The 25,419-nt window shown below is 47.4% G+C and overlaps 1 protein-coding gene across 1 annotated transcript in view; it reads right to left on the bottom strand.

Moving 5' to 3' along the window:
* CSMD2 (CUB and Sushi multiple domains 2) overlaps positions 1-25,419 on the bottom strand; it is a 572,570-nt gene that overhangs the window by 263,811 nt on the left and 283,340 nt on the right. Inside the window, 4 exon segments of the mRNA XM_045548313.1 lie at positions 3,144-3,265; positions 12,152-12,276; positions 12,973-13,060; positions 18,234-18,311. Coding sequence (XP_045404269.1) covers positions 3,144-3,265; positions 12,152-12,276; positions 12,973-13,060; positions 18,234-18,311 — 413 coding nt within the window.

Genomic DNA, 25,419 nt, shown 5'->3' with positions numbered 1-25,419 from the left:
ACATTGGCTTTATTAAATAATAACAATAATGACTTAAGAGAAAAGGTAAGATAACATGAAAATCACGTGCATCATATAGCATGAATTGGGAGGAGATAACTAAAGTCTTAATATTCTAAGATCCCTGACCTTCTAGGAGTAACACAGAATTATTATCTAATGCTAGACTTTATTAAGTATGCATATTAATATTAGTATTTTTAGAGTATTTAAGGTATCCCTAAAAGAATAGAAATGATTGCATAATTTGAATGGTCTAAATTCTCTAGTTAAAAGATAGATTGTCAGACTGGATTTTTAAAAACCCAGCTATATACAAAACACATGTAAAACACAAGGAAATAGAAAGGTTGATAGTAAGAGTATAGAGATGATTTGTTAGACAAAGACCAAAAGAAAGCTGATGTAATAGCTGGGGTGGGGGGGAAACTTCTAAGGTCAAAAAATTACTACGGATAAAGACAGTCAATACATAACTATTTTTGAAACAGTTCGAGTCACCAGGAAGACATATGACTTAACTTGTGTGCTCTAATAACACATTTGCAAGACATATGAAGCAAAAATTGACAAAACTTCAAAGAATAATAGACAAACCCATCATAATAGTGGGGGATTTTAATATTCCTTTCTCTGAAGCTGATCGATCAAGAAGACAAAAAAAATCAATGAAGATATAAAAGATATAAACATAATTAGCAAGCTTGATGTGATGGACATATTAGAACACAAAAACTGCAAAATGTACAGTTTATTTTTTCAAGCCCACACAGAATATATGTGAAAAATAATCATTTATGGTCCAAAAAGCACAAATATCAAATGATTCAAATATAGACCAATGTTCTCTGACCACAAGATTTAGAATCAGTAACGAAAAGACAGCTAGAAGAATCCTCTGTTTGGAAATTAAGAAATACTTTTAAATAACTCATGGTTAAAAGATGAAACAATAATGGGAACTAGAAAATATTTAGAACTAAACTATAATGGAAATACTGTACATAAAAATCTGTAGAAATATAGCCAAAGTAGTCCATAAGGGAAATTTATAGCCTTTGATGCTTAAATGGAATTGAAAAATAATGGAGTAAGCATCAAAATTAAGATGCTAGAAAAACAACAGAATAAACCCAAGCATAATCAAAGGAATGAAATAATAAAGAAGAGAGAGAAATTGATGAAATAGGAAATAAATATATTAGAAGGAGTATTAACAAAACCAAAATTGCTTATTTAAAAAGACTTAAAAATATAAAACTTCTGGCAATACCAATTAAAAAATGATACAAATTAGAAATGAAAAAGGGAATAGAAATACAACAGCAGGGATCATAAATATAATAAAAGATAATATGTACAACTTTATATTCAATAAATTTGAAAATTTAGTAAAATGAACTCCAGAAAAAAATGGATGATCTAAATAATCCTTTAGTCATTACAGGTATTAAATCTATAGTCTAAAATCTTAAATCTGGTGGAAACACCAGACCCAGATAGTTTTGCTGAAAAATTCTACCAAACTTTCAAGGTGAAAGTTATTTCAATCTTCTACCAATAACCCCAAAGGATAGAAAGAGAGGAAACACTCTTCAAATCATTTCATGAGGCTAGCAATATCTTGATACAAAAATTTGGCAAGGGAAATATGAAAAAAAAATAATAAGCCAATCTCACTAACAAAATAAAAGCAAATTATTAAACAAAATGTTAGCAAATCAAATACAGGCATGTATAAAAATGACAATACTAAATGACCAAGTTAGGTTTATCCTAGGAATGCAAGGTTCATTTAACATTAGAAAAGTCAACCAATGTCACTACACTAAGAGTATAAAGGAAAAAAATAATATGATTATATCAATAAATGTAGAAAGGTGTTTCATAAAATTCAATATACATTCTTCATAAAAGCTCTTGGCAAACTAGGGTTAGAAAGGAACTTCTCGAAGCCAAAAAGGAGTAGGTATAAATTGAAAATAAACAAACTTCAGCAAACATCATACTTAATGGTGAAGAAATAAAAACATTATATTTAACATCAAACAATGATCAGAAGGCCCACCATCATAACAATGATTTGTTACTAAGCTAGAGCTTCTAGCCAGAATACTCAGGCAAGAAAAAGAAGAAAGAAAAGGCATAAAGATTGGAAAGGAAGATGCAAACCAGATGATGACTGTCTATATAGAAAACTCCCAAAGAATTCCCAGATAAATTATTAAAAGATAGTGGCTATATGTAAAAATCAAAGTACAAAAATCAACTGCATTTCTGAACACCAGCAAGAAACAGGTAGAAAATGCAATTTATAAAGATATGATTTATAATAGCAACAATAAATATAAGATATTTAGGAGTACATATATTAAGAAATTTGTAAGATATGTAATGGAAAAAGTTATACAAGTTTTCAAAGCCATTAAAGAAACCCTGAGAAAGTAGATATACCATATTCATGGACTGGAAGACTTAGTATCAAAAAGATATCTGTTCTCCAATTGATCTGTAGTTTTGATATAATTAAAATAAAGTTTCCAACAGGTAATTTTGTGGATCTTGGCAAGACACTTATAAGATTTATAAGAAAGAACAAGAGTACAGAAAAAAATTAATAAGAAATACACATATGAAAAGATGTATATACCAGTGCAAAACTACACACAATAACATAGATATATCTTAGGGACACAATTTTGAGTGAAGTTGATTAAGAATACACACAACATGATTACATTTATATGACATTCAAATTTTGGCATATTAAGCAATGTATTTTTAGGCATACACAGTTAGGTGATAAGTATAAAGAAAAGCAAAGGAATAATAAACTCACGATTGCGGTGATAGTTACCTCTGAGGGTATAGGGAAAGGAATGGGATTGGTGAGGAACACACATCACTAAGGTAACAGTGATTTACTTTCCTTAAGTTGCTTCATAGGTATTTGCTGTATTGGTGTTCTTTCTATCTTGCTTACATTTTATAAATACACTTTCTATCTGCTCAATATTGATAACAAACAATTTAAAAGAAGTATCTGTAGAGAATCTATCACCACAAAGCTCTGGGTTTGAAACCAACTGTCCCCAACCTGGCCCTGCCCACAGGACACCACCCTCTCTCCCCAGGAGCCTTACCTTGGCGGGGTTGAGAGCTGTGATGATCCACACACAGTGTGCGTTGTTGTCATACTGAATGGGGAAATTGGGGGAGGTGATGATGCCCGAGGGGCCTCGAAGGTGGGCATCGCACATGCGGGCTGCAGAGAGGAGATGAGAGATAAGCCTTTGAGTTTAGACTAGGTCCAACTCCCCTTCCCGCCTCCCACTCCCAGCCCAGAAGAGACTGAATCTGCATGTCCCACCCAGACATAACCTTCTGCTTCCTGTGCCCACAGTTCTCTGCAGGCTCAAAGGGAAGTCACAGTGCCTGGAGCACTGGGGCAAGGAGCAAGCCCCAGATGCCCTGTCCTGCTGCTCTGTAGGCAATGAAACTTCCTAGGCAGGCTAAGCATCTCCCCTCTGTGCCCTGCCCGCCCCCCACACTCCAACTCCATGGTGATGGAGTAGCTCTTCTTCACCAAGAGGGTGTGGGCTAGTACCACTGATGTTCACCTAAAGCCAGGTGGGTCCCGGGCACCTATGGGCCTGCTAAGCAACCCAGCTCTGCTGACCTGCCTGTTTCCCTATTTCCACTCCAGTTCTGCAAACCAGCTGAGTGCTGCTCTGGACCCAAAGCCACTTAACTGGGAGTCTAACCTCATTCCAGGCCCTACCAGCCCTCAATTCCTCCTGTTGTGACACCCCCAGGTCTCTTAAAGTAGCATCTCAAGATGTCTTTGTCAAGGCCACCCCATTAGGTCACAGAATGTCAGTGCCCAAGAACTCTGCCAAGGCCCCTGACTCAGCCCAGTGCCAGGCACCCAGAGTGATCTCGGGGCTTCCCAAATCCCTCTCCACACTCAGCTCATGCCTGAAACAGGCTTTTGACTGGAAGCATAAAGATTCAGGGTGAATTAGAAGAAGTGCTCTACTCAAGTAGATATAAAGTGTTATCAATCACAGCTTAATCTAATTAAGCTCTTTAAAATAGCTTCTAAACTAATTAGATTAAGTAGTGATTGATAACAGTTAAGGTACTACATTGTACCTAGCTGTTTGCTTTCTTTAAAAATGTGCTTTAGTTCTAGCCACTTCATTCTTTAACGTTAGTGCTTAGCTATTTTAATAAAGGGTTCTATGAGCCTGTTCTGTGGCTGCCCACGTGGCAATTTATCCCAATTGTAGGCAAAGTGCCTAACAGTCAAGAAATAGTGAGCAAACGCCACAAGCCTAACTACATAAAATGAAAGTGGTGTCAAATCTGGTTTCCTTCGAAGGGGCCAAGTATTCTAGAACTCCTCTCCACGCGTGGACAGGGCCATGATGAACCTTTCCCGGGACACCCTTCCCAGGAGGGGCCGGGAAGCAGGTTCCACAGCTCCTGGACATAATGAATCTCTTTGTATTTCATGCACTCGTTCCTGTGCTCATTCATTCCGACATTTACTGAGCGCCTGCTACGGGCCAGGCAGAGTGTGAGAAAGAAAGGTGTCTGACACAACCGCCTCTCTCTGAGGGGCCACGGCAAGTGGAGGAAAGGGGTGGGAAAAAAGTTTCAACCAAGCAGGGCAGGTGTTGTCAGAGGGTTATTTGCAAGAGGCTTTTGGGTCAGAACTGTTCCCTCTTCTTTGCTCGCTTCACAACCCTGTGAAGAAGTTCCTTCTGACGCCTCCAGCATCCTCCTTTTCCCTCATCCCGAGCTCAAATATCAGCAGAATCAAGTCTGAGCAAATCCCTAAGGGAACCCTCCCCTTCACTCCCGTCTGTGTGTCTGATCGCTCCTTTAATTCTGTGCTGAGAAACGCTGAGATCCACAGATCGTACCTGATGACAACTGGGCCCTAAGGCAGTATGGCACGGTGGAGGCCAGGTCAGGCTTTGGGGTTTACCAGTGTAGCCTTCTGGACCTACATCTATTTGAAGGTTGTTTAAGCCTGGATACGTTAGAAAACCTCTCCGATTTGTTGCTTCATCTGTCAAAGGTGAGTGATGCCGCCTCACTGAGACATGGTGAGGATGAAATTATATGAGATGATGGTTGTGAAGGTTCAGCCCAGGACCTGGGGCAGTGTCAATATTCAACCTTTGGGATCTGGGACTATCAGATTCCCAATGCCATGTCCATTCTGTTTCTCTCTGCCCAAGATGTCTCCCAAGATTAAGGCTCTTTTTTTCTACCTTTCCTGAAGTTTCTTGACATAGCTTCTTTTCCCCAACCACATTTGGGATTGACATTACTAAACAAATTAGAATAAGATAATCAAAACCCAAACCCTGATCCCATCCCACCTTTGCAAAGAGGCCCTGTGGATTCAGAACTCTAGCCCTGCGGAGGGTGCTTACAAATCTTTACCAGCACTGCCTTACTACACTGCTGGAAAGTCAGATTTTGCTGCCAAAAGCCCTCAGTTTCAGACTCAATTTATCTTGCACTTGTTTCCCAGAATTAGATGGTATTTGCAGTCTGTTGAAACAAGCTGAAGGTAATGAGAGAGAACAGACCAAAAAGGCATTTACCACTTTAAGGGCTTAGAGGGGTTTAACTAAAATATTACAAGCTGCAGATAGTTAGCGTGGAACACCTTAGACTAGGTTCGGAGTGGAGAAATAGCTACACTTTTCCTCTGCTGTCTGGGCAAGGCCAGGGGTGCTGTGGACACGCAGAATTCCCCTGAGCAGCCAGTTCCTAGAAACCCACCAACAGATGGAAAGCTCACTGCAGTGGCCCAGATGGGCTGGCAAAATTGTAGGTGCTCAGACAACATCTCAATAAATGGATGAACATATTGTTATGTTTCTCTATTTGCTTTTTCCCATCAAATGCTCTTCTGGCTAGCTTTCAGGACAGACTTCTTGGAGACCTTCCATGCCTGAGTTTGGTCTGGACATTACTCACCATATAATGGGGAACAGTGTCCCAGGGGACCGTGGGAAGATACCACCTGGACCCACAGCCAGTTCCGGCACTGAAACAACTTGGCACCAAAGAAGGGAACTGCTCCAGATGCAGGTGTCTCTGGTTGCCTGTCTTCTCCCCACATCTTATTCCTGCCCTGTTCCATGCTGCCCTCCCTACCTTCTCTTCCTGCTGACCTCCCTCCCTGCCCTTTCCACGGTCCTCTGGAACCACCTCCCACCACCGGTTCAAAGGCAAGCAAAGCTCTGCTTGTAGCTGCAACATCTTTCAGAACCTCATACTCCCACTACTGCCTTGACTGAAGCCCAGATCCCCCCTCCCCAAGCCACTGCCTCCTCTTCAGCCTCTGCAGTGGAGATCTTGCTCCCACTTCCCAATATTTCTTTCCACAAATGCTTGCTGAACCCCCAGAAGAACTCATCTTGCCCTACTGAGACCTCCACTCTGTTGACATCAACATCTTCTCTCTACCCACCAGCCATCAGCCCCCTCCTGTCTTGTCTTCTGTCCTTACCCAACTTAGATCCCATGGTCCACCATTATGAACATTTTCTTGCAAATCCTCCCAAGTCCCTTGCTTCTTTTTCCTTTAATCAGTTGCCTGGAAGACATCAATTGTGGATGAACCCCTCCACCCACATCCTCCCTACCTGCCCCCATGCGGTTGAGCTTTGCTGGAAAAAAAATCATGTGAGTAGGTAGACTGATGTTATTATAAAGTCATGATTACCCACCTCAAAAAAATCCTACCTGTTGCCCAGTGACCCTACCATTTAGCACTATTAGCTCATGCTCTCATTCTGCTCAAAGACCTTCTCATGCCTTCTACGTGCCACTCGAACCTCTTGTCCTTCCCCTCCCCTCCCCTCACTCTCCCCTGATGACCTTGCCTCACTCTTTATGGAGGAAACAGAAGCCATCCGGCAGGCACATCCTTTCTCCCACTCCCTGAAAGTACAATACCGTCTATGTATGTGCTCATTTTCTTTTTCCCTCCCGTTCCAACAGAGGGATGTTCCCTTCTCTTGCAGGCCGACCCCTTCTCATGAGATCAGGCACCCTGCCCTCCCTCTGTCCCGAGATCAACCATGCCCATGACCACATGCAGTGCCCTGATGTCTTGGGAACCCAGAAAGTCCAACTCTCAGATCTTAAACCCAATCATCCCATTTCTTCCCCCACTGCCTATGCTCCCAGCAGAGTGATTTTGGTCTCAATGCACCTGTTGTCCCCTCCAGCCCTCTGGCTCCCACATCTCTTCCCCTCTATCTGTCCACCTCTGACCTCTCTTCTTTCACTACCCAGTCTGGCCCTCCAGATGACTCGCCGATACATTTAGCTCCCTCTATACCCTCATATCTGCTTGGCGAAATGTCTGCCTCTGGTTAACCCTACCAGCCACCTCTTCTATTCCTAATCCTGGGGCTTGGGGGCTGCCAGGAGAACCGTAGTGTCACTACAAAGTCATGGTTTGCTGTTGTAACGGAAGCTTCAGCCCTAGTCAGTTCTTTCCCTGGTCTTCCTTCAGTTCCCGGGCCAGCTCCTTGCAGAGACAACATCAAACATTTGATGCTTGGTGGAGCCACGTAACTCCAATCATTGCATTTCAGCGGTTACTAGACATGACCTCTCTGGAGTACCTAACCCCACCAACCCTCCTCTAGTGTGAGACTCATATTCTTTGGCTTCAGTGTTGCTTCCTGGCTTTTCTCCTACCTCTGCCCGACTCTCCTCAGCTTCCTTCTTCTCCATTAATTCCTAAAAAGTAGCTCTTTAAATCTGGGTAAAGGGCATATGGAAATTCTTTGCACATTAACTGCAACTTTTCTGTAACTTTAAAATTGTATTAAAATAAGTGGGGAGCGGAGGGGAAGCAGTCCTGCTGGTTCCATCTAATACATTAACCCCAAAGGATGTCCAGCTGCAATTTTCAAGGAGAAGCAGGATTCAGCCTTTGGAGTCAGGGTTTGAAACTCAGCCTTGGGCAAGTTGGCTGACCACTCTAAGCTTTAGCGAAACATAAAATATGGCTGTTGCCACTTTCCTCAAAAATAAATTATGAAAAATGCCTAGTGCAATGCTTTATAAAAGTATAAATAGTTTAATAAGTGGGAGCTTTACTATGATCATACATAGGTAAGGGACTTGGGGACATGCTCAGGGCTGTAGCAAGGGGGCATGTGTTCTAGGACAGTCAGAGCTCATCATCCAGGGAGAGTAGGTGGAGAGCAGAAGAGAGGAGACGGGAGACAGGAGAGGAAGGAGAAGATAGAGAGGAGAGATGGAAACAGAACTCTGGGCAATCGTGTTTAAGGGGCAGGCCCGAGAAGCTGATGCGGTGAGGGCCGCCGAGAAGACAGCCGCCTGTACAAGCATGGCATTTAATTCAGCTGGTCTGTGCCCCATTTCCCCTGGTTCCCTCCCATTTTACAGATGAAGAAAAAGACACGGCACATGTCAGTGATTTTCCCTGTGCCCTAGGGCTTGTTGACAGCAAAGTTGGAACTTTAGCTTAGGTCTCTGAGTACCAGGCCGGGCATTCTAGGCATTCTATCTGCTAAAAAGGCTTTTATTCTATATGAGTGTGTGTGTATCTGTATGGATATAGACACAGATATATAGAGGAAGTGGATTTAGTCACAAAGGAAATATAATATATGGTTTTCTGTTAATTATTTGCTTTGTGAATCAGCAACTGTAAAAATATCATCTGGGGCTGGTAATTAATCCCTGTTCTCCATCAACACCAACCTGAGGTCACAAGAAACCAGGTCTCCTGCTTGTTAATTTGGTCCTCTTCATTATACCGGTGGTTTACAAACAGTGTTCCCCAGAGCCCCAGGGGCACCAGGGCTTGGAGGTTGCTGAGACTGGTGAGGGAGGGAGTGACTCCAAATCTCCTGCCCCTACTTTAATCAGAGATGCTCCCCTTGTATTTGTTTTATTTATTGAGGTTCTGTAAAAATTCATTTTAAAATATTGGGCTCCATATGTAAAATAAGTCTGATAAGCCCTATATTACACCACCCTGCCTATACCTTGGGCTGAACAGAATTAGTTTAACAATGTTTCATGTTGCCCTCAATCTCCATTGTATAATCAAAATTTTCTAGGAGTCAGATTAGAAGCTTATTGCTTCTGGTGGGAGGAAAAGAAAAGAAAGGCTGGTGAATACCTAATTTCAAATTCCAAAATGAGAGCGCAGTTCCATATTGTTCATTCATTTCAATCACTGATTCATTCAGGTGGTCCTCAAACATTTGTTGAGAACCTATTATTTGCCAGTCCCCGTGTTTTAGTAGAATTAATTGTGTGGAAAAATGAATATTTCAAATCAAATCATATTTTGAATTCATTAGAGAGAAAAATAATAGCATTGTGTACGGTAGCAATTGTTTTTAGAATGTGATCTTTTGGCAACCTGCTTCTTAGTGGAGCTTCTTGGAATTGAAAGAGTTTTGTCCCCTTTTTATTTTTAAGGTGCAGTTCACCTAAACGCTCCTAAAAATCACAATTACAATGGTAATTGCAATGAATTAAGAACAAAAGAGTTTAAAAGAAAAACCTTAAAAACTGCCAAAATAAAGGACGCTTGAATCTAATATCTATCTCAGCTCTTGGCCTCTAGGAAGCCTGGGACAGACTGTCCAAGTCCAAACCCGAGAGATAGCTGTCTCTCTCTCCCTCACGATGGCCTATGGGAGAGGAGAAAGCGAGGGGACAAAGGCAGCAAGGTTAACCTGTGCTGAGAATCCACCCTCCACCACTGTCAGCGCCGGTCACTTTCTATAAAATGACTTTAAATTTCACAATCACCAGGCAGTGGAGGTTTTGTTTTTCCTGTTCACAAATGAGGGCCCCGTGGCTAGAAAAGATGAAGGAACCCAGCCAGGGCCAGCAGGCTAATCGGTGTCAGAGTTGTGATCTAGATCAAAGTCTCCGTGACTCCCAAATTGTGTGACTGCAATAGGATTGGACAAGACAGCGAGGAAACAGGCATCGGAAAGAACCGACAGACCCCCTAGAGGCTGAGGTTTGCTCCAGGGCTCGAGGAAGCTGTATACCGACAGTGCTCAAGCAGGTTAAACTCAACATGTATGCACCTAAGCCTGGCAGAGCCATTGGCATCACTTCTAAACAAGCACTGCCTCGACTACTCCTCAAAGGAATGCCATGAAATAATGTTCTATTATTATCACCTTTTAGCAGGAAAAAAAGGAGATTCAGAGAGGTGAAGACACTATCCCAAGGACGCCCAGCTAAAAAGTGATGATGGTTGGATTCAAACCATAATTTCCCCCTGTTTCACAGTGGCAGAGGATGGAATGAAATGACGTGAAAAAACTTAGCCCAGTGCTTAGTGAAAATGGAGCAGAGAATTCAGAGTCCTGTGGGTCCAAATCACCGGAGAAAAAGATGAGCATATTATTCGACTATGAACTTCCTTCAGGTGGAAACACCAGCCCTTCCCCACCCTTGGCATGTTCATGTGAACAACCATCATTACTAAAAGAACAACCTTCCTCTAGTAAAAAGGTCTTGGGGACAGATCAGATCCCACCACTGCCTAAAGGCATTGTTAGTCTGGATTCTTTTGAGAATTTTGAAACAACAGATTGGCAGAGGTCCTCAGACTTGATAATTCTATGCCTCTCTCCACAGCTGGTGTCTTGGCTCCCTGTAATTGGAGTGGTGTACTATTCGATTATTCCATTATTCAATCATCCGTGCAACACATTTTATTGAGCACCTACTATGTGTCAGGCCCTATTTTAGGAGGTGAACAAAACAGAAATCCCTGCCCTATCTACACAAGGATATATTTGATTTTTTTCCTTCTAGCATCTCCCTTATTCATAAACTGTTTACACAACCACAACTCCATTTGATGTTCAGATTAAACACAAGAAGGGTCAGGTGGGTACTATCATCTCTGTTTTGATAGGTAAGAAAGGCTTAGGGAAAACAGATGATTTGCCCAATTGCTGAGTTATAACAAGAATACTTTTATTGTTTTTTAAAATTTTTTAGAAAACATAGTAGCTATGTAAAATCCCTGAAATAATGAGCTAAAATCGGTGGAAGGCAAAGTATATTGTGAATTTTGGATCACAGCCACTTTAAAGTTGAGTGAGGATGAATAAATCTAAAGCTGATTTGAAAGATGTTTTCATGACACTCTTCTAGACTACTTATCGACTCATTTTTAAAAAGGGAGTGGGGTTCAGCTCCAACTTTGTCCCTCCCTTAGTAGAAAAATGATCTAAGTTATTTTTCCTGGACCCCTCTTACTCTGCATGAATTTCATCGTGATACATGTGCCAAGAGAGAGGCAGAGAATCTTTAGAAGGATCCAGAATGTAACTTTATAGCGGGGAACATACCTTCTCTTCCGAAGGAGCACTCAGAAGAGCACCTGCTGGCTTTTAAAGGCCATCGAGCTGCCTAGTGCTCAGGGGTTCTCTTTGCTGGTGCCCTGAGAAATGAGGTCAGGGGCTCATTTCTCCACTGCGGAAATACTTTCAGGTCTGATATTTTAAGATTATTTGGGGACTGGGGGATAGGCCAGCCCAACCTTGCCTTATGTGATACCTGAGAATGTGGGTGGCAGAGCCCTTGAAAACAAGACGCCCAGGCGTAGAGTTAGAGGAATCCCACAGAGAAGCTTTTGATTTCGGTGGCCCATGTCACTTCCACATAGCCAAGAACACTCTTCCAGGAGTGACAGGTCTCTTTACTGCAGAGTGTGGGGAAAGATACAAGGGCATTGGGACAGAAGGTTCAGGATGTGTATGTGCTATAATGGGGGGGGTGTTTCAAGGTAGTTTCCTTTCCTAGTTAGGTGTGGTTGTAACATCTGTTCAATGAGCCAGCAATCTGTTTTATTATATGTGACTTCCCCATTGGACTGTAAGGTGGGCAAGGACTATGTTTATCTTCCCTACCTCTGTATCTCCTGATCCTAGTACAGACCTTGAAACTGGGAAAGAGCTAAATAAGTATATTAATTGGTAAATAAACGCAGGGGACAGGGGTGACAGCCTGAGCCTCAGAAGCTGGGAACTGGGCTTCATCCTCCACACCTGGCCCAGTTTCTGTCCGGCCTCCCTTCCCCGGGCACCCTCACCTCGGCAGACTGGCCTGTGGTCGCTCCAGGCGGCAAACATGTCGCTCACTTTCATACAGGTGATCCGCTTGGACCCTTGCAGGTCATAGCCCTCGTTGCAGGTAAACTGGACACTGGATCCTAACCTGGGAGACAGGGTGTGTCTGTGAGCTCAATCCCCGGGCCTGCCATGCCCCGCCCTGAGTTCTTCCTGGTTCCACAAGGTGCCACATGGAACATTATTTCTCTTTCTGACCCTTAATCTCTGCTCTACTGTTTAATCACTTAAAATCTCCATTGGAAGGAACATTTGCTCTCCATCTTTTTTTTTTTTTTTTTTTGACCATTAAATCGTTTTAGGATTGAGTTAAAAGGTGACTTTGTGAGCAAAACAGCAATCCTCGGAGATAAGCATCAGTTAGGGCAGCTGAGCGTGGGCGGATGACACCCGTAAACTTTAATGAAAATGGAGGATTATGGGAAAATGCCTGGATAGTTAGAAAGTTTGCAAAACATACCATCTCTGGGCCCTCGGGTCTCCTAGACTATCAGCGGTGTGAGTTGCCTGCTGGTGGGTCATTACTGAGATGGCAGCCTTGTACCCTGGGTATGAAGGTTTGCTGGTAACACTGGCAGTCTACAGTCCCCCCGTCAGGCACGGGCAGTTTCAAGGACCAGGCCAGGAAAGACTGCCAAAGGCCACAGCTCTTCTCCAGAAAGTATCTGTTCCTGTATCCAGCCCACTCTCTCCATTTCTACCTCCAGGTAGGCCAGCCCCTGTCTTCCCCCCATCCAGGCCACCCCACCTTCTTACAGTCAGAAAGTTCCCAAATAGATCTTACCTGAAATCCGAGCCTAGTCTTTTGCCCCTTTCGGGTATGCCAGGATCTGGACACATATTATGTCCTTGGGATACACCAACCTGAGTTACTACAAGGCAAAAAAACAGCACATACAGAGATGGGTAGTCACAGGAAGGCACCGCAGGGGCAATGTCTCAGGGTGGGGGGTGGAGGCAGAGATAGAATGAGGCCCTGTTTTGCTGGGGCTGTGTGGGGTGGCTGGGGTCTTCTGGCCTGGGGGTTCCTGAGTGTGCAAGGTGGGCAGCTGCTATTAACAAATCCCGTTGTGAGCAAAGTCATTCAGAGCATGTGGGTGCAGAGACAGGCCTCCAGCCCAGCAACCACCCAGGTCCCGCATCCCACACCAGCGGCCAGAGGTGGCCTGTCCACAGCCCCTGGGGACTTCCCCACCCTGCGCTGCAGATCTTGGGGTGGAGAGTATAGATGAGACGAGCCCCCCCACCTCAGCCCCAAATGGAGAAATGACTCAAAGAAAGTTAAATAAAAGGTGGATGCATGGTCAGAAACGGTGAAGAATGTAAGAGAAAGCTGCAGTCTGAGGTTCAAAGCAGGGACTTTAGCTCAAACGTGGACATTTCTTCTGAGACACCTCTTCCCACCAGACCGTTCTCAAGGCAGAGTAAGCAGTAACCAGAGCTCCCCACCCAATGCCACCAGCCAAGGGCACTGAGTAGACATGGCACCTTGTGACGGCAGGTGGCGTGATGCTCTGACACTTGCCAATGCCAACGTCCTGTTTACAGAAACCATATGCACAGTTGTCTCGGCTAGAGCTTGGTCAGGGGGCGGCGGATATACACGCGGTGGACGGGGTGGGTGACCCTCCGGCCCCTGCCTGTTCACTGTTCGTGGGATACGCATATTGATGAGCCTGGAACCCCTCACACCTCTGGGTTCCTGGCTTTGAGGATGACCAGGAGCTGGGTCACAGGAGTGCCATTCAAGGACTCACCAATCCCACGATCCCAACGGCAACCTCTAGAGGAGGGAGGACAAGGCACCTGGAACCACATTCCCTGAGTTTGCACATTGCCCTCCCGTTCCCCTCAATGCCCCATGATGTGAGCAAAGCGCTCCGTTACCCACACGCCCATTCCCTCACATAGGTACACAAGCATTCATTGAGCACCTGCTGTGTACGAGGCCTTATTTGGATCCCACGAGAAATGCCAAGGATAGTCAAATATATCCACTGTCCTCAAGGAGCATCCAGTTGAGTGAAGATGTGAAACACGGAAGTAAACTGTGGAACCACGTGGGGAGGGGTAGAAGATGCACCTACAGGGATGTTGAGGGGAGGACCAGCCTCATAGTGCCGGGAGAAGTGTGAAAGGCTGCCTGGAAGAGGTGGCATTTAATATGGACCTTCTGAGGTGGTAGGCTTTGGACACATGGCAACAGAGATGACAAAGGCAGACAGGCATGAGAGGTGAGCTGGAAACATGCAGACGGAACTAGGGGTCACCCAGTGTAGGAGGGAGGGTGAAGGGCGACAAGGAAGAGTAGAAGGTGAGATTCCAGAGATCAGACTTGGAAAAGGTTCCATTTGGACCCTGAAAACCACAGGGAGCCCCTGCAGAGTTCTGAGGGGCAGAAGGGTGTGGTGAGACCCCATTGCTCAGGGGTAGGCTGGTTACCGTGAGATGAATTAGGAAGTTTTGTGACTGTCCAGATTGAGGACAACAAGAGCCTGGTGATGGGGACAGACATGAGACAGTGGGAAGGACGTGGCAAAGGAGGAATCCCCGGGGCTCGTGGAGGACCAGGGCATGAGGGCAGGGAGCACGGGTTTCCAGGGCAGGGTACCCATGAGGACACAGAGGGTGTGATGGAGGGAGGGAAGGCAGGGAGCCCCATTTTAGACTCACTGAGTCTGAAGCTTATTGCTACAGTTGGAGGCCTGGTGTAGACCGTGTTCAAACCTCCAGGCAGCCCAGGGTATGGCTGGCCCCCAAACCTTGGGATCGGACAGACTGCACGCTTCAAGCTAGGTGCCAGGTATGCCCTTGGTTGTGTGCAGCGAATGCAAGGCCTTCTGGGTAGCTCCCTTTCTCCAACGGTCCACACTGCCAGGTTAAAGCCAGTTACCCCACTGGAGGCTAGTTCCCTACTCCTCCCCATTCCCTCCCTTGCCAAGCCTCTCCCTCCAAAGCTTTCACATCCTAAACTTAACACAGTCACCATTCCCACCAGTCCAGACACTTCCGGCAGGGATAGTTGGATATAGCACCAGCCCCCAAACCAGAGCAAGCTCCTGCCTCCTGAGAGCCCCATGTTTTGCAAGTAATGGAAGGAAGACGATAACCCTCTAGGGTTTCCTTCCAGGAAAAGGAGCGAGGAATCCTGAGCTGTACTTGCTGGTTTACCTGTTGGTAAGCCAGTCCCCTGTACAGCCTCATGGACATCTGTCCCTACTGTGGACTGCCCAGCTAAGGACCCGCCTTCTTTTTAGGTTCTCCCTACGCAACCCTGCCCACAGACCACACCCATCCCAAAGTCCCTGCCAACTGCCACATGGGAGCTACATAGCCCCCTGTAGCACAGGAAGAATATACAGCAGTTTCCTGCCCCCTTCTCCTGCCCTCTCATTCAGTGGTGACATCACCCAGGAAGCAGACACAGCAGCAGGCTGTCCAATGACGATCGGGCTGGACCAGAGAGGAGAGACCATGGCAAAGCCCACCCAGTGAGCCACAGCCCCTGACAGACAGAGCAGACCCCACTGCCTCCCCTCAAATCAGCCAGCCTCCGAAGAGGATCAGGCACCATCCAGGAAGTCACAAACCCAGCAGTGACGCAGCTCACACCTGGCCCAGTGCCCTCTTCCAGGGAGCACTGAGCAGGCAACAGCAGTCCCAGGAGGACCTTCAAGGTTCCCCAGGAAACAAGCAAATTTCAATCTCAGCGAACAGTTTACTGTCTGAATTACGGAGGCAAGAGGCGTTTACCCTTTCTTTCTGTAATTCCAGCCTTCACTGTCTATTAAAAACCAGCTGCTTGTATTTGCTGGTGGCTATTGAGGGACAAGAAAGAAGGGTAATTACTATCTGTCTTGGGAGGGCCACTATGGTGAGAAGAAGCCACAACATGCCCGGAAAGGCAATGCCTTCTACCCAAAGCGCAGGGCGACACAGACAGGTGGGTGGCCAGAACCGGTGGCCAGGGGTCCGTGTCCCTGTGGACTGCCTCGTACAGGCAGGAAGCCGGGTCCACTCCTCCCCTAAGGCTCAGGACAGCTGTCTACAGGGGATGTGGGCGAACACAAAGGGCCAGACCCCTGCAGACATTTGGCTACCTGCCTCCGAGGCAGCTTGAGTCACACACCCATCTTTTTCTGAGGAAATCTTAGAACGGAGACTGATATCTTCTTGGCAGAGAGGTATATGCTTTTTGTGAAGAGTGTTTGCATTATTTCATTAGAACAGGGTTTCTTCATCTTTCTGAGAGAGGCTGGGCGTCTCTGAGTAGCTAATGAAAACCATGGACCCTCTCTCCAGGGAAATGCACTCACAGCATCACGTGTGATTGCTCAGCTAGTTTATGGGCCTCCTGAAGTCCTCGGTCAGGAAGGCCATCTGAGATCCAACAGGGCCCTTGGTAAGAAGGCAGGGCAGGGACGTGGATCCCCTTTTTACAGATGTGGACACACACTGAGACATTAGCATCTGGGGGAACAAAGCTACCTGAAGACACAATTGGGATACACACTTGGTCTCCCAAACCAGGGCCATTTCCTTAACTTTGCCTGTGGCTGGCTCCGGGGCAAGCTCCGAAATTAAACCAGTTCATGTGGCCTCCTGTGACTGCAGAGGGAGGAGCCTAAGGGCCAGGCTCTCAGCTTGAGCCCTTTCTGCAGATTCCTGGCCGGCCCCAGGCTCTTCTAGCGCCCTGCCCCCTTCCGGAGCCCCTAGGTGAGCACCAAAGCGGGCCGGGCTGCCCACTGCCATCCAGCCTCTTCAGGGCGAGGGACCACCAGAGACGCTTGTCCCCAGCCGAACCCAACCACTGGTGGCACCTGTCTCCATGCAAAGGGCTTGAAAGACCAGAGAATATCCCCATACCCAGATTCCACTCAGTCAGGGCCGGAGAACAAACTTGACCCCGCCCCAACCTTCTCCCACCACATACGTCACAGAGCCTGGAACCCCAACGCCGCTCTTGCCTGCCTCTCCTCAATACAGACTCCCAGCAGCTCAAGGAAAGTGAGTGCGTGGGACCAAGATGGAAGGAGGGGGACGGGGGACGGGAGGGCCAGCGGCAGGAGCAAGTGAGGCCCAGGAAGAGTGGAGGGGCAGAGGGGAGGCAGGGAGGGTGGAAAAAGGGATGGAGGGGGAAGGAGGAAGAGGAGGAAGCATGGAGGGAGAGAAGGCCTTGAGAGGCAGGGGGGGACAAAGGGAGGGAAGTAGAGGAGAAACCAGAAGGTTGCTCTGTTGTTTGGGGGACCAAGGAGAGCTCCCCACACTCCCCCAGAAAGAAAATGGAGGGTTTCTGGAAAAACCTCCTCTGCTTTTGAGCCCAGCTTTCTTGGGTACCCAGAATCTTCCCCAACCCTTCCTGCACTCTAGCGCCAAAGCCCCTTAGCACAGGCTCTGATCAGGTGTTGCTTGGGCTGACACTCCAGACCATTCCCCAGCACCGGGCCTCTTTGAATCTTCCAAACACCGGAGCAGGAACACGTTCTCACAGTCATCATCCTCCCTGTGCCCAAGCAGAGGCCGCAGCACTTCCCCACCGGCCCGAGAGCAGCCCCCAGTCCTCTCCTTGCCCAGCCAGGCCCAGGGATGCTCGGAGGCAGTTACTGGGCATTTCCCTCCCCCTGTTCCCAATCTGGCCTTGGGAGCTGGAATTGGAGCCCTGGAGCCCCCAAGATCCCTGCCTAAGATTATTGGCTCCTAAAAGAGGAGCCGGAAGGACCGTCTTAGCAGGTGGAAGTGATTCAAAAGGAAAAATAAAGAGAGAGAAATGTAGCAATAATGGCTCCCTGGACTGCAGTTCGAATGGGAAGTGAGGGAGGAAGAGGATAAGGAGGGAAGTGGGAGGAAGAGGAGGAGGAGGCAAGAGACAGGCCCGGGGCTGCTCGCGGCACCGGGTCAGTGTGTCCATGCACAGAGCCCGGGAGGAGGGAAGCAGGGCCGAAGGGAAGTCATGCCAGCATCATCTGGCTTCCCCGCGGTCACAGCGCTGCGTTCATCTGACCTTGAACATGAGGCCCCGCAGGCGGGCCCCGGGCGGACACTTACACACAGATGTCTTCTGGCTGTTGTCTTTGCTGGGCATCAGCTTCACACCTCGAGACTTCAACTCAATTTGCTTCTTGACTAGAGGGGAGACAAGAAGAAAAACAGTTTGAGCTGTTGTCTGTGACCAGGGATAGGGCTCCCTCTAGAATGACCCCACATGGGACGTTCCATGGCAGGTCAAAGCCAGGAACTCCTCCGGGCTGGGATGTACCAAGAGCAGTGTTCAAACGCAGCAGGGTCTCAGACACCAAGGGAGAGCTGCTAGGAAGCCTGGCCCTCTGGGGGAGGCAGAAAAGGTGGCCTCCCACCCACTGGGTGTTGAGGGGCTCTAGGAGCCCCCCAGTGGCCTCTCACAGATGTCCCAGATTTCACTAGAACTGCTGAGTTCAATCCGCTCCCCAGCACACTGTTCATGGGCATCTACACGTGAAGACCTGCAGCCCACCCTCCGCACGCTGCTCTCCTGCACGTTCCTCCTGGCTGAATCTCTGAGCCAGCTGTGACAGGGTGTGGTAGATTGGACTATGGGCCTAAATCGTCACCACTGCACCCTTTGCAATGTGACTTTTAGTTCCTCCCATTGTTGAGGTGGGGTATATTTTTCCATCCCTTGACTTTGGGTTCGGGCTGTGATTTGCTTTGGCCATTGGACATTTGGAGGCCTTGACATGTCCAAAGGCCTGAGAAGCACCTGCCAGATGAGGTGTGCCCTCTTGCATCCCTGCATCATTGTGAGACAACATGGCTGGTCCCAGGAGGATGAGAGACACGTGAGGCAGGGTCAGCCTCCCTGAGCCCAGCCTACATCAGCTGACCTATGCAGGCAGGGGACGTTGAGTCCTGGAGGTCACTGAGGGATGGTATCTGGCTCAGGCGGGTGCCTGATGGATTCAATCTGGCTTTGGCCCTGTCACTAAGTCCATTCCTCAGCTCACCAGAACTTTGCCAAATAGCACTCAAAGGGTGCCAGAGCTAGAACGCCATGATTCCAAAGGCCATCCCTTTTACCCGTCGCCCTCCTGTGGTCTCACTACCCCTGCTCCCCAAGGCATTCTCCTGGGCTCCAAGGGCTTCGTCCAGTCTCTGGTTACATGCTTTGGTGCATCATCTGATCCCAGATCCCCGTGCCATCCTCCAGCCAGCCCCCGCCTGCCAACTTAGCCCTGCTCAGACTGATGTCCAGCAGTGGTGACAGCAGCTGTGACCAGGCACTTCCTATGCGCCAGGCCCTGGGTGCTTTACGTGTTCTTTCCTTAACTCAGCATCCTTGACTCCTCTCTCTCACACCCACACACGATCCATCAGCAAATCCTTCCAAATATATCCCAGCTGCAACCACTTCTCACAACTTCCACGTCTGTCACCCTGGTCCAAGTCGCTGGCACCTCTCCCCCCGTTGCCATGGTCTCCCATCTTCCACCCTTTCCCACATAGAGTCTGTTCTCAGCACCAGAGCCAGAGGAATCCTGTTAAAACGTAAGTCAATCTATATTACAGCTCTGTTCAAGACTCTTCCGTGGTGACCCGTCTCTCCTAGAGTAAAAGCCAAAGTCTTTAAAACGGCCCGCAAGGACCAATCTGCTCTCCCCATGACCTCCTCAACCCTGTCTTCAACCTCAATCACTCCTCTCCAGCCTCGTGGGTCCCCCGATGTGCCTGCAATATGCCAGGCATGCTCCTGCCACAGTCTGCCAGCTCCCCAGCATGCTTCCCCCCAGACAGCCGTACGACTCGCTCCCTCTTCCCTCGAAGTGTTTGCGCAAACACCACTTCCTCACTGAGGCCGTCTCTGACCACTCCATTAAAACGACACCTCCAAAGCCAGCTCTCTCTACCCCCTTCCCTACCTTATCCCCCCAACTTTCTAACACACGATATCACTTGCTTAGTTATTTTTGTTACCCCACATTGCAATGTAAGCCCCCCAAAGGCAGGGATTTTTATTCATTGCTGTATCCTCACTGCCTAGAACAGTGCCTACTGGCGCTCCATACTCATTTCATTTGGTCCATATACTTTCAACGACTTTGACTGGTAGTTATTACACCTACTTGGTAGATAATAGAATGGAGGTTCAAAGTGGTTTGGGTGCCTTGGTGTAGGTCACACAGCCGGGAAGCAGCTCTGTTCTCAGCTGAGCCTCAGCTTCTTTCCTTATGCCCTGCCCCAAAGCAATGCGAGGAGCATCGTCAACCTTCCCCAGGCTCTGCCCCCTCCTGAGCTCAGGCCCTGAGAGTTCAGGTGTTTGCTCTGGACTTGAGGTAACATGCCAATCCCCAATCCAAAGCCACAGCTATCATATGTGCAAGGGAGCGGCTCTCGGTCCCCCACTCTGGCTAAGTTCCCCAAGGTGCTGTCCCCTGGTGAGCCACTGTCTATGCTGAATGCCTGATAAAATTCAGTTATTACCACAGACACAGCCTCCCCGCATGCATTCAAACCCTTTTTATAAATGTGCATTACTATCCGTGTGTATCCAGCAGGAAAATTTCCAATGAACACTAACGTGGACCCATTATCAAAGAGAGGGCATTAGTAGGGAAACATGCATTATTCAAGCCTAGCTAACATGGTGCGGTGCAGCAGGGGGGAAATCCCTCTGATTCGCCATCCCTAGGAGGACAGGAGCGGTCCCAGCACTGTGACTACAGCTCAAGTGCTTCCCCTGGTGCCCCAGCACTGGGACAGGTGCAGGTGAGGGGTCTCTACAAGCCAGTGCACCCCATTCAAGGCCGGTCTGGGGAGATGGCTCAGGGCACCTGGCCAAGTAGGAGGGGAGGTCAGAGTCATCCCTGTCCCCTAGTCTCAGGGTCTGGTGCCACTGGAGGAGGGGATGAGGAAGGGGACCTGAGCACCATGGAGGCCATTCCCAGGGCAAAGCTGCTCGGGTTTTCCTTGCAGCTGCTGATGGGGAGTTGTGAGACGCAGGTGGCTGCGAGGAGAGGCATCGCTACGAGGGAGCCCCCTTCCTCTCTTCTCCAGGTTGCATAGAGGAAGATGCTCCTGCTGCTCCTTGCTCCTCGCAAGGCCCCAGAAGGAATCCTTCTTATGTCTGTGTCCTCTCCACTCATCCCTCCCAGGGAAGGACTGTCCAACCTGACGGGTCACTGCTTAATATTCACCTTAATATTCACTGCTTTTAGTTGAGGGTGATGTCATCATGCCTCCCGAGCTGGGACTAACTTCTCTTCCTTCTCTTTCATGTCCTGCTACTTCCCATAGGATGCATTTTGTCCAGGTGATGAGAACTGAATGAGAAAGAACCAGAAAAGCTACAGGGGGCTCCTTGATGTGCACATGAACTTTGTGAGTGTCTCCTCCTTTGAGCTGGGTGTGAAAGGTTGCATCACTCATGTTGCCTGTGACCACCACATGGTCATCAGATGCACGTTAGAATCCACGGATGGAGTCTTTGTCCTCATTATGTTAGCCCAGGAACATGCAATGGCTGCAGCACTTTGGACAGGGATTCCTCATGCCAATAACATAGTCTCCAAAAGATGAACATCTAGTTCTAGTTGGCCAGGGCCCATGCTCTGGGGACACAGACCCTGCATTTGGCTCACTCCGCGTGGCAGCGGATGAATGGGTCATGGAAGTTCCTTGGCTGACGGGTGAGCTCTAGGCAAAATCCACATCACCAGGGATGTGAGCATTAAAAAAACACCTCCAGATGCTGGGGCCTCAGTTCTTGAGCAATTCCAGGGAAGTGGTCACACCCTGAATTATATACAGTATTTTTTTTTTTTTAACAGTCTTCCCAGGTGGGTGGTGAGTGATCAAGGAATACGAGGCACTGTGTGAAATCAGCCACAAAATGAGCTCATTGAAGAGCTAGCTCGACAGACTGGGGCAGACTGGGGTGCGACACATCAGAGAATAAGGGCTGGTCCCCTCTAGGCCTCCCGAGTGCACTACGGGCAGACTCAGTCAGAAAGGAAGGTCAAACCCAGCAGATGGACAAAACAGCAAGAACCTAGAGAAATTCTGTTGTATTCACTCATGTTGTTTGCACATCTTTTGTGGAGCGCCCACTAGCCTTGTGCCAACACTATTACACTGAACCCCCGGTCTCTAAAAAGAAGATTCTGCAGCTGTCAATACAGTGGAGATGAAATGGCGTCTGGAGTTCATGTCCACGTGTGTGTACACATATCTGTGCACACACACACATCTATGTCTACAACAAGCTTACTCACAAGTACATATTCATACACATGGAAACACACAGCTACAAATAACCACATATAAAATACAAATCCCACACCTATACTGTCCACATTTTTTTCACTGTATGTGAACGAAGTCAGGACTCCCAGGAGAAGAGTGCTGGCTCTAACTGGTTGATGGAAATCTTACTAGGTGCATTCATCTCCTCTGAATGATAATGACTACAGGAGACTGCCAGGCTGCTCCATTCATCCTTTATATTCTGGTTAATTACAAGACATTTCCCCGCTGTTGTAAAGGTTAGCGGGACACATGGTACACATTTAGCTAGAAGAATCTGGCAATACAAATGCCTCTCTAGTCTGCGGTGTGAGTTATTGGGCTGAGCTAGCAGGAGACAAGGACCTGTTAGGGGAGGAGAGGGGAGAGGGAGGCCCGACCTGTCTCCAGTGCTCTGGGAGTCAAGAAGAGGATGGAATCTGCAGTTTCTTTTCATCACAGTGGATTCAGACTTCCCTCCCCGGGGCTGAGGCCCTCCACTAACCTTGACCCCTCCCTTTGCCCTGCCACTTGGCTGTCCTGCTGGCTGGGCCATCTTTTCCTCTACCCCTACATCCACTGCTTCACCAAATCCAATTTACTCCACCTTAGAAAATTTCTCCAATGCGTATCCTTCTTTCAATGTTCTAAGCCACTCCTGCATAAATGCATCCTTTTTTGCTTGGATTTAGTTTGTGGATTCATCTCCTCTGGCTCATGTTTGAAAAAGTTACAGGGGGTGATCTTTCAAAAACTGAAATCTGATGTCCCCTTTGTCCTACTTGAAAAATTGCTGGGTATACATCTTACATTTTGCCCCTCCCTTGTTGCTGAGGGTCTGCCTCGCCGCTTGGCCTCCTACCCTGCAGAAATACTTTGATTACCCACAGTTCCTTGCCAGATGAGGCCAAGTCTGGCACACTGACTCCTCCCCTCACTCAGATTTACACCAAAGATGTAAAATCCAGTGCAGACGCCTAAGACCTAATGCTTCAAGGTGTGGACCTTCTAGCACATGCTGTAGCCATTACTACGGAGCCAAAGGGAAGAATGGTGATTTCTGAACAGAGCTGGAAAGGCTCAAAGTAACAAAAGATGATGAGTCTGTTGCAGGTCAATTGACTTACAAGATACATATCAAACCAACTGTTGGCACCAGGCTTGATCAGGATGTTGCCAACACACAAATGAAGCGGCTGGGGTGGCACCCCCAGTGTTACTGCCCTGGCATGCCCAGTCACCATGGAAGGCTCAGTGAAGATCAGCAAACGTGTTAATCCAGTGGAAACCAGGAAAGGTGAGATGTTGCATGTTGATGATGCTGTAATTACAGAACTTAAGAAGCAGCCTAAACCTGTGACAACTCCTGAAGAGATTGTTCAGTTTGCCACAATGTCTGCAAATGGAGACAGAGAAATCAGCAACATCATTTCTGATGTAATCACGAAGGTTGAAGGTGTCATCCCAGTGAAGGACAGAAAATCACTGAGTGAATTAGAAATTGAAGGTACAAAGACTGGCCAAGATTACATCTCTCCCTACTTGAATAACACATCAAAAGTTCAGAAAGGTGAATTCTGGGATGTGTAGGATTTCCAGTGTCCAGTCCATTGTACCCAATGCCCACTGAAACAGGACAAAAGCTCCAGGTTTTGATGCCATAGAAAGAACCAACAGAGCTACTGCTACTGACACTATGGTGCTTGGAAAAGAAAGCTTGACCCTACATCCTGAAGATGTTCAGCTTCATGACTTAGGAAAAGTTGGAGAGGTCATTGTGACCAAAGATGATGCCATTCAGGGAAAATGTGACAAAACTCAAACTGAGAAACATATGCAAGAAATCATTGAGCAGTTAGATATTGCTATTAGTGTCTTTGAAAAAGGAAAACTGTGAACAGCTAGCAGAACTTCAGCTACACTGAAGATCGATGGGAAAAGTGATATGGAAGGAAATGAAAAGAAACAGACCCAGACACTGAATACTACAGGAGTTGATGTTGAGAAAGATATCATCTGGGTGCTTTGCTTTGGTGCATTTCATCCCTTGATTCACTGCTCCAGCTAATGAAGAGTAAAAAAATTACTATAGAAATAATTAAAAGAACACTCAGAATCCTAGCAATAACCATTGCTAAGAATGCAGGTTGTTGAAGGATCACTGATAGTTGAGAAAATTATGCAAAGCTCCTCAGAAGCTGGTTACTCATCATGCTCAGAGATCCTTCGAATATGGCGGAAAAAATAACGATCGACTCAACCAAGGTTGTAAGAACTGCTTTGTTGGATGCTGTTGCTGTGGCTTCTCAGTTAACCACAGCAGAACCGGTAGCCACTGGAATTCCTGGGGAAGAGAAGGGCCGGGATGGTAGATGGGAGGTGGTGTTGGGGGTGGCATGTTCTAATTCCTGGGACGGTGCTTTGCCATTATTAGTGAGCCAGGCACGGCTCTTCACTAATAACTTCAGCCAAGTCAGCTGGAGAAAATGAGCAGAGAAAAGATATTTAAGGGAATCATTGTAGCCATCGGTCACTGGTTTCAGTTGTCTATTCATGCAATGCTGTTCTCTCTGCCTGGAACATTCTTTGCTGCATTTCTCTGCCTGAATGCCTTTTATTGGTTCGGTAGCCAGGGCCTCCCTATGGCTGGCTCTACCTCTCTCAGGTAGCAGTCATTGTCCTCCTCAAGACTTCACTCAGACCACACTGAAACCCTTGTCACCCTGCAACGTCACGTCCTATACTCCAGCTACTCCCTGCGAACTTGCTTGTCTACATCCTGTGACTGACACGGAGCCAGGCACACAGAAAGTTCCTAGGAACAGTTTGATGACTGAATGGATGCCTGACGTCATAAGAACGTGTGCTGTACGTTCATTTCCTGGCAAAGGAGTGGATGACACGAGAACCCTGGTGAGGGGACGAGGGTCGTGTTTTGTGTTCATGCATTGGTAACAGGCTCACTCTTGACTGAACT

This window comes from Lemur catta, chromosome 3 (genome assembly GCF_020740605.2).
Source record: "Lemur catta isolate mLemCat1 chromosome 3, mLemCat1.pri, whole genome shotgun sequence".
Taxonomy (NCBI): domain Eukaryota; kingdom Metazoa; phylum Chordata; class Mammalia; order Primates; family Lemuridae; genus Lemur; species Lemur catta.
Note: the sequence above shows the minus strand (reverse complement) of the source record. Positions and strands in the feature narration are given on the sequence as shown.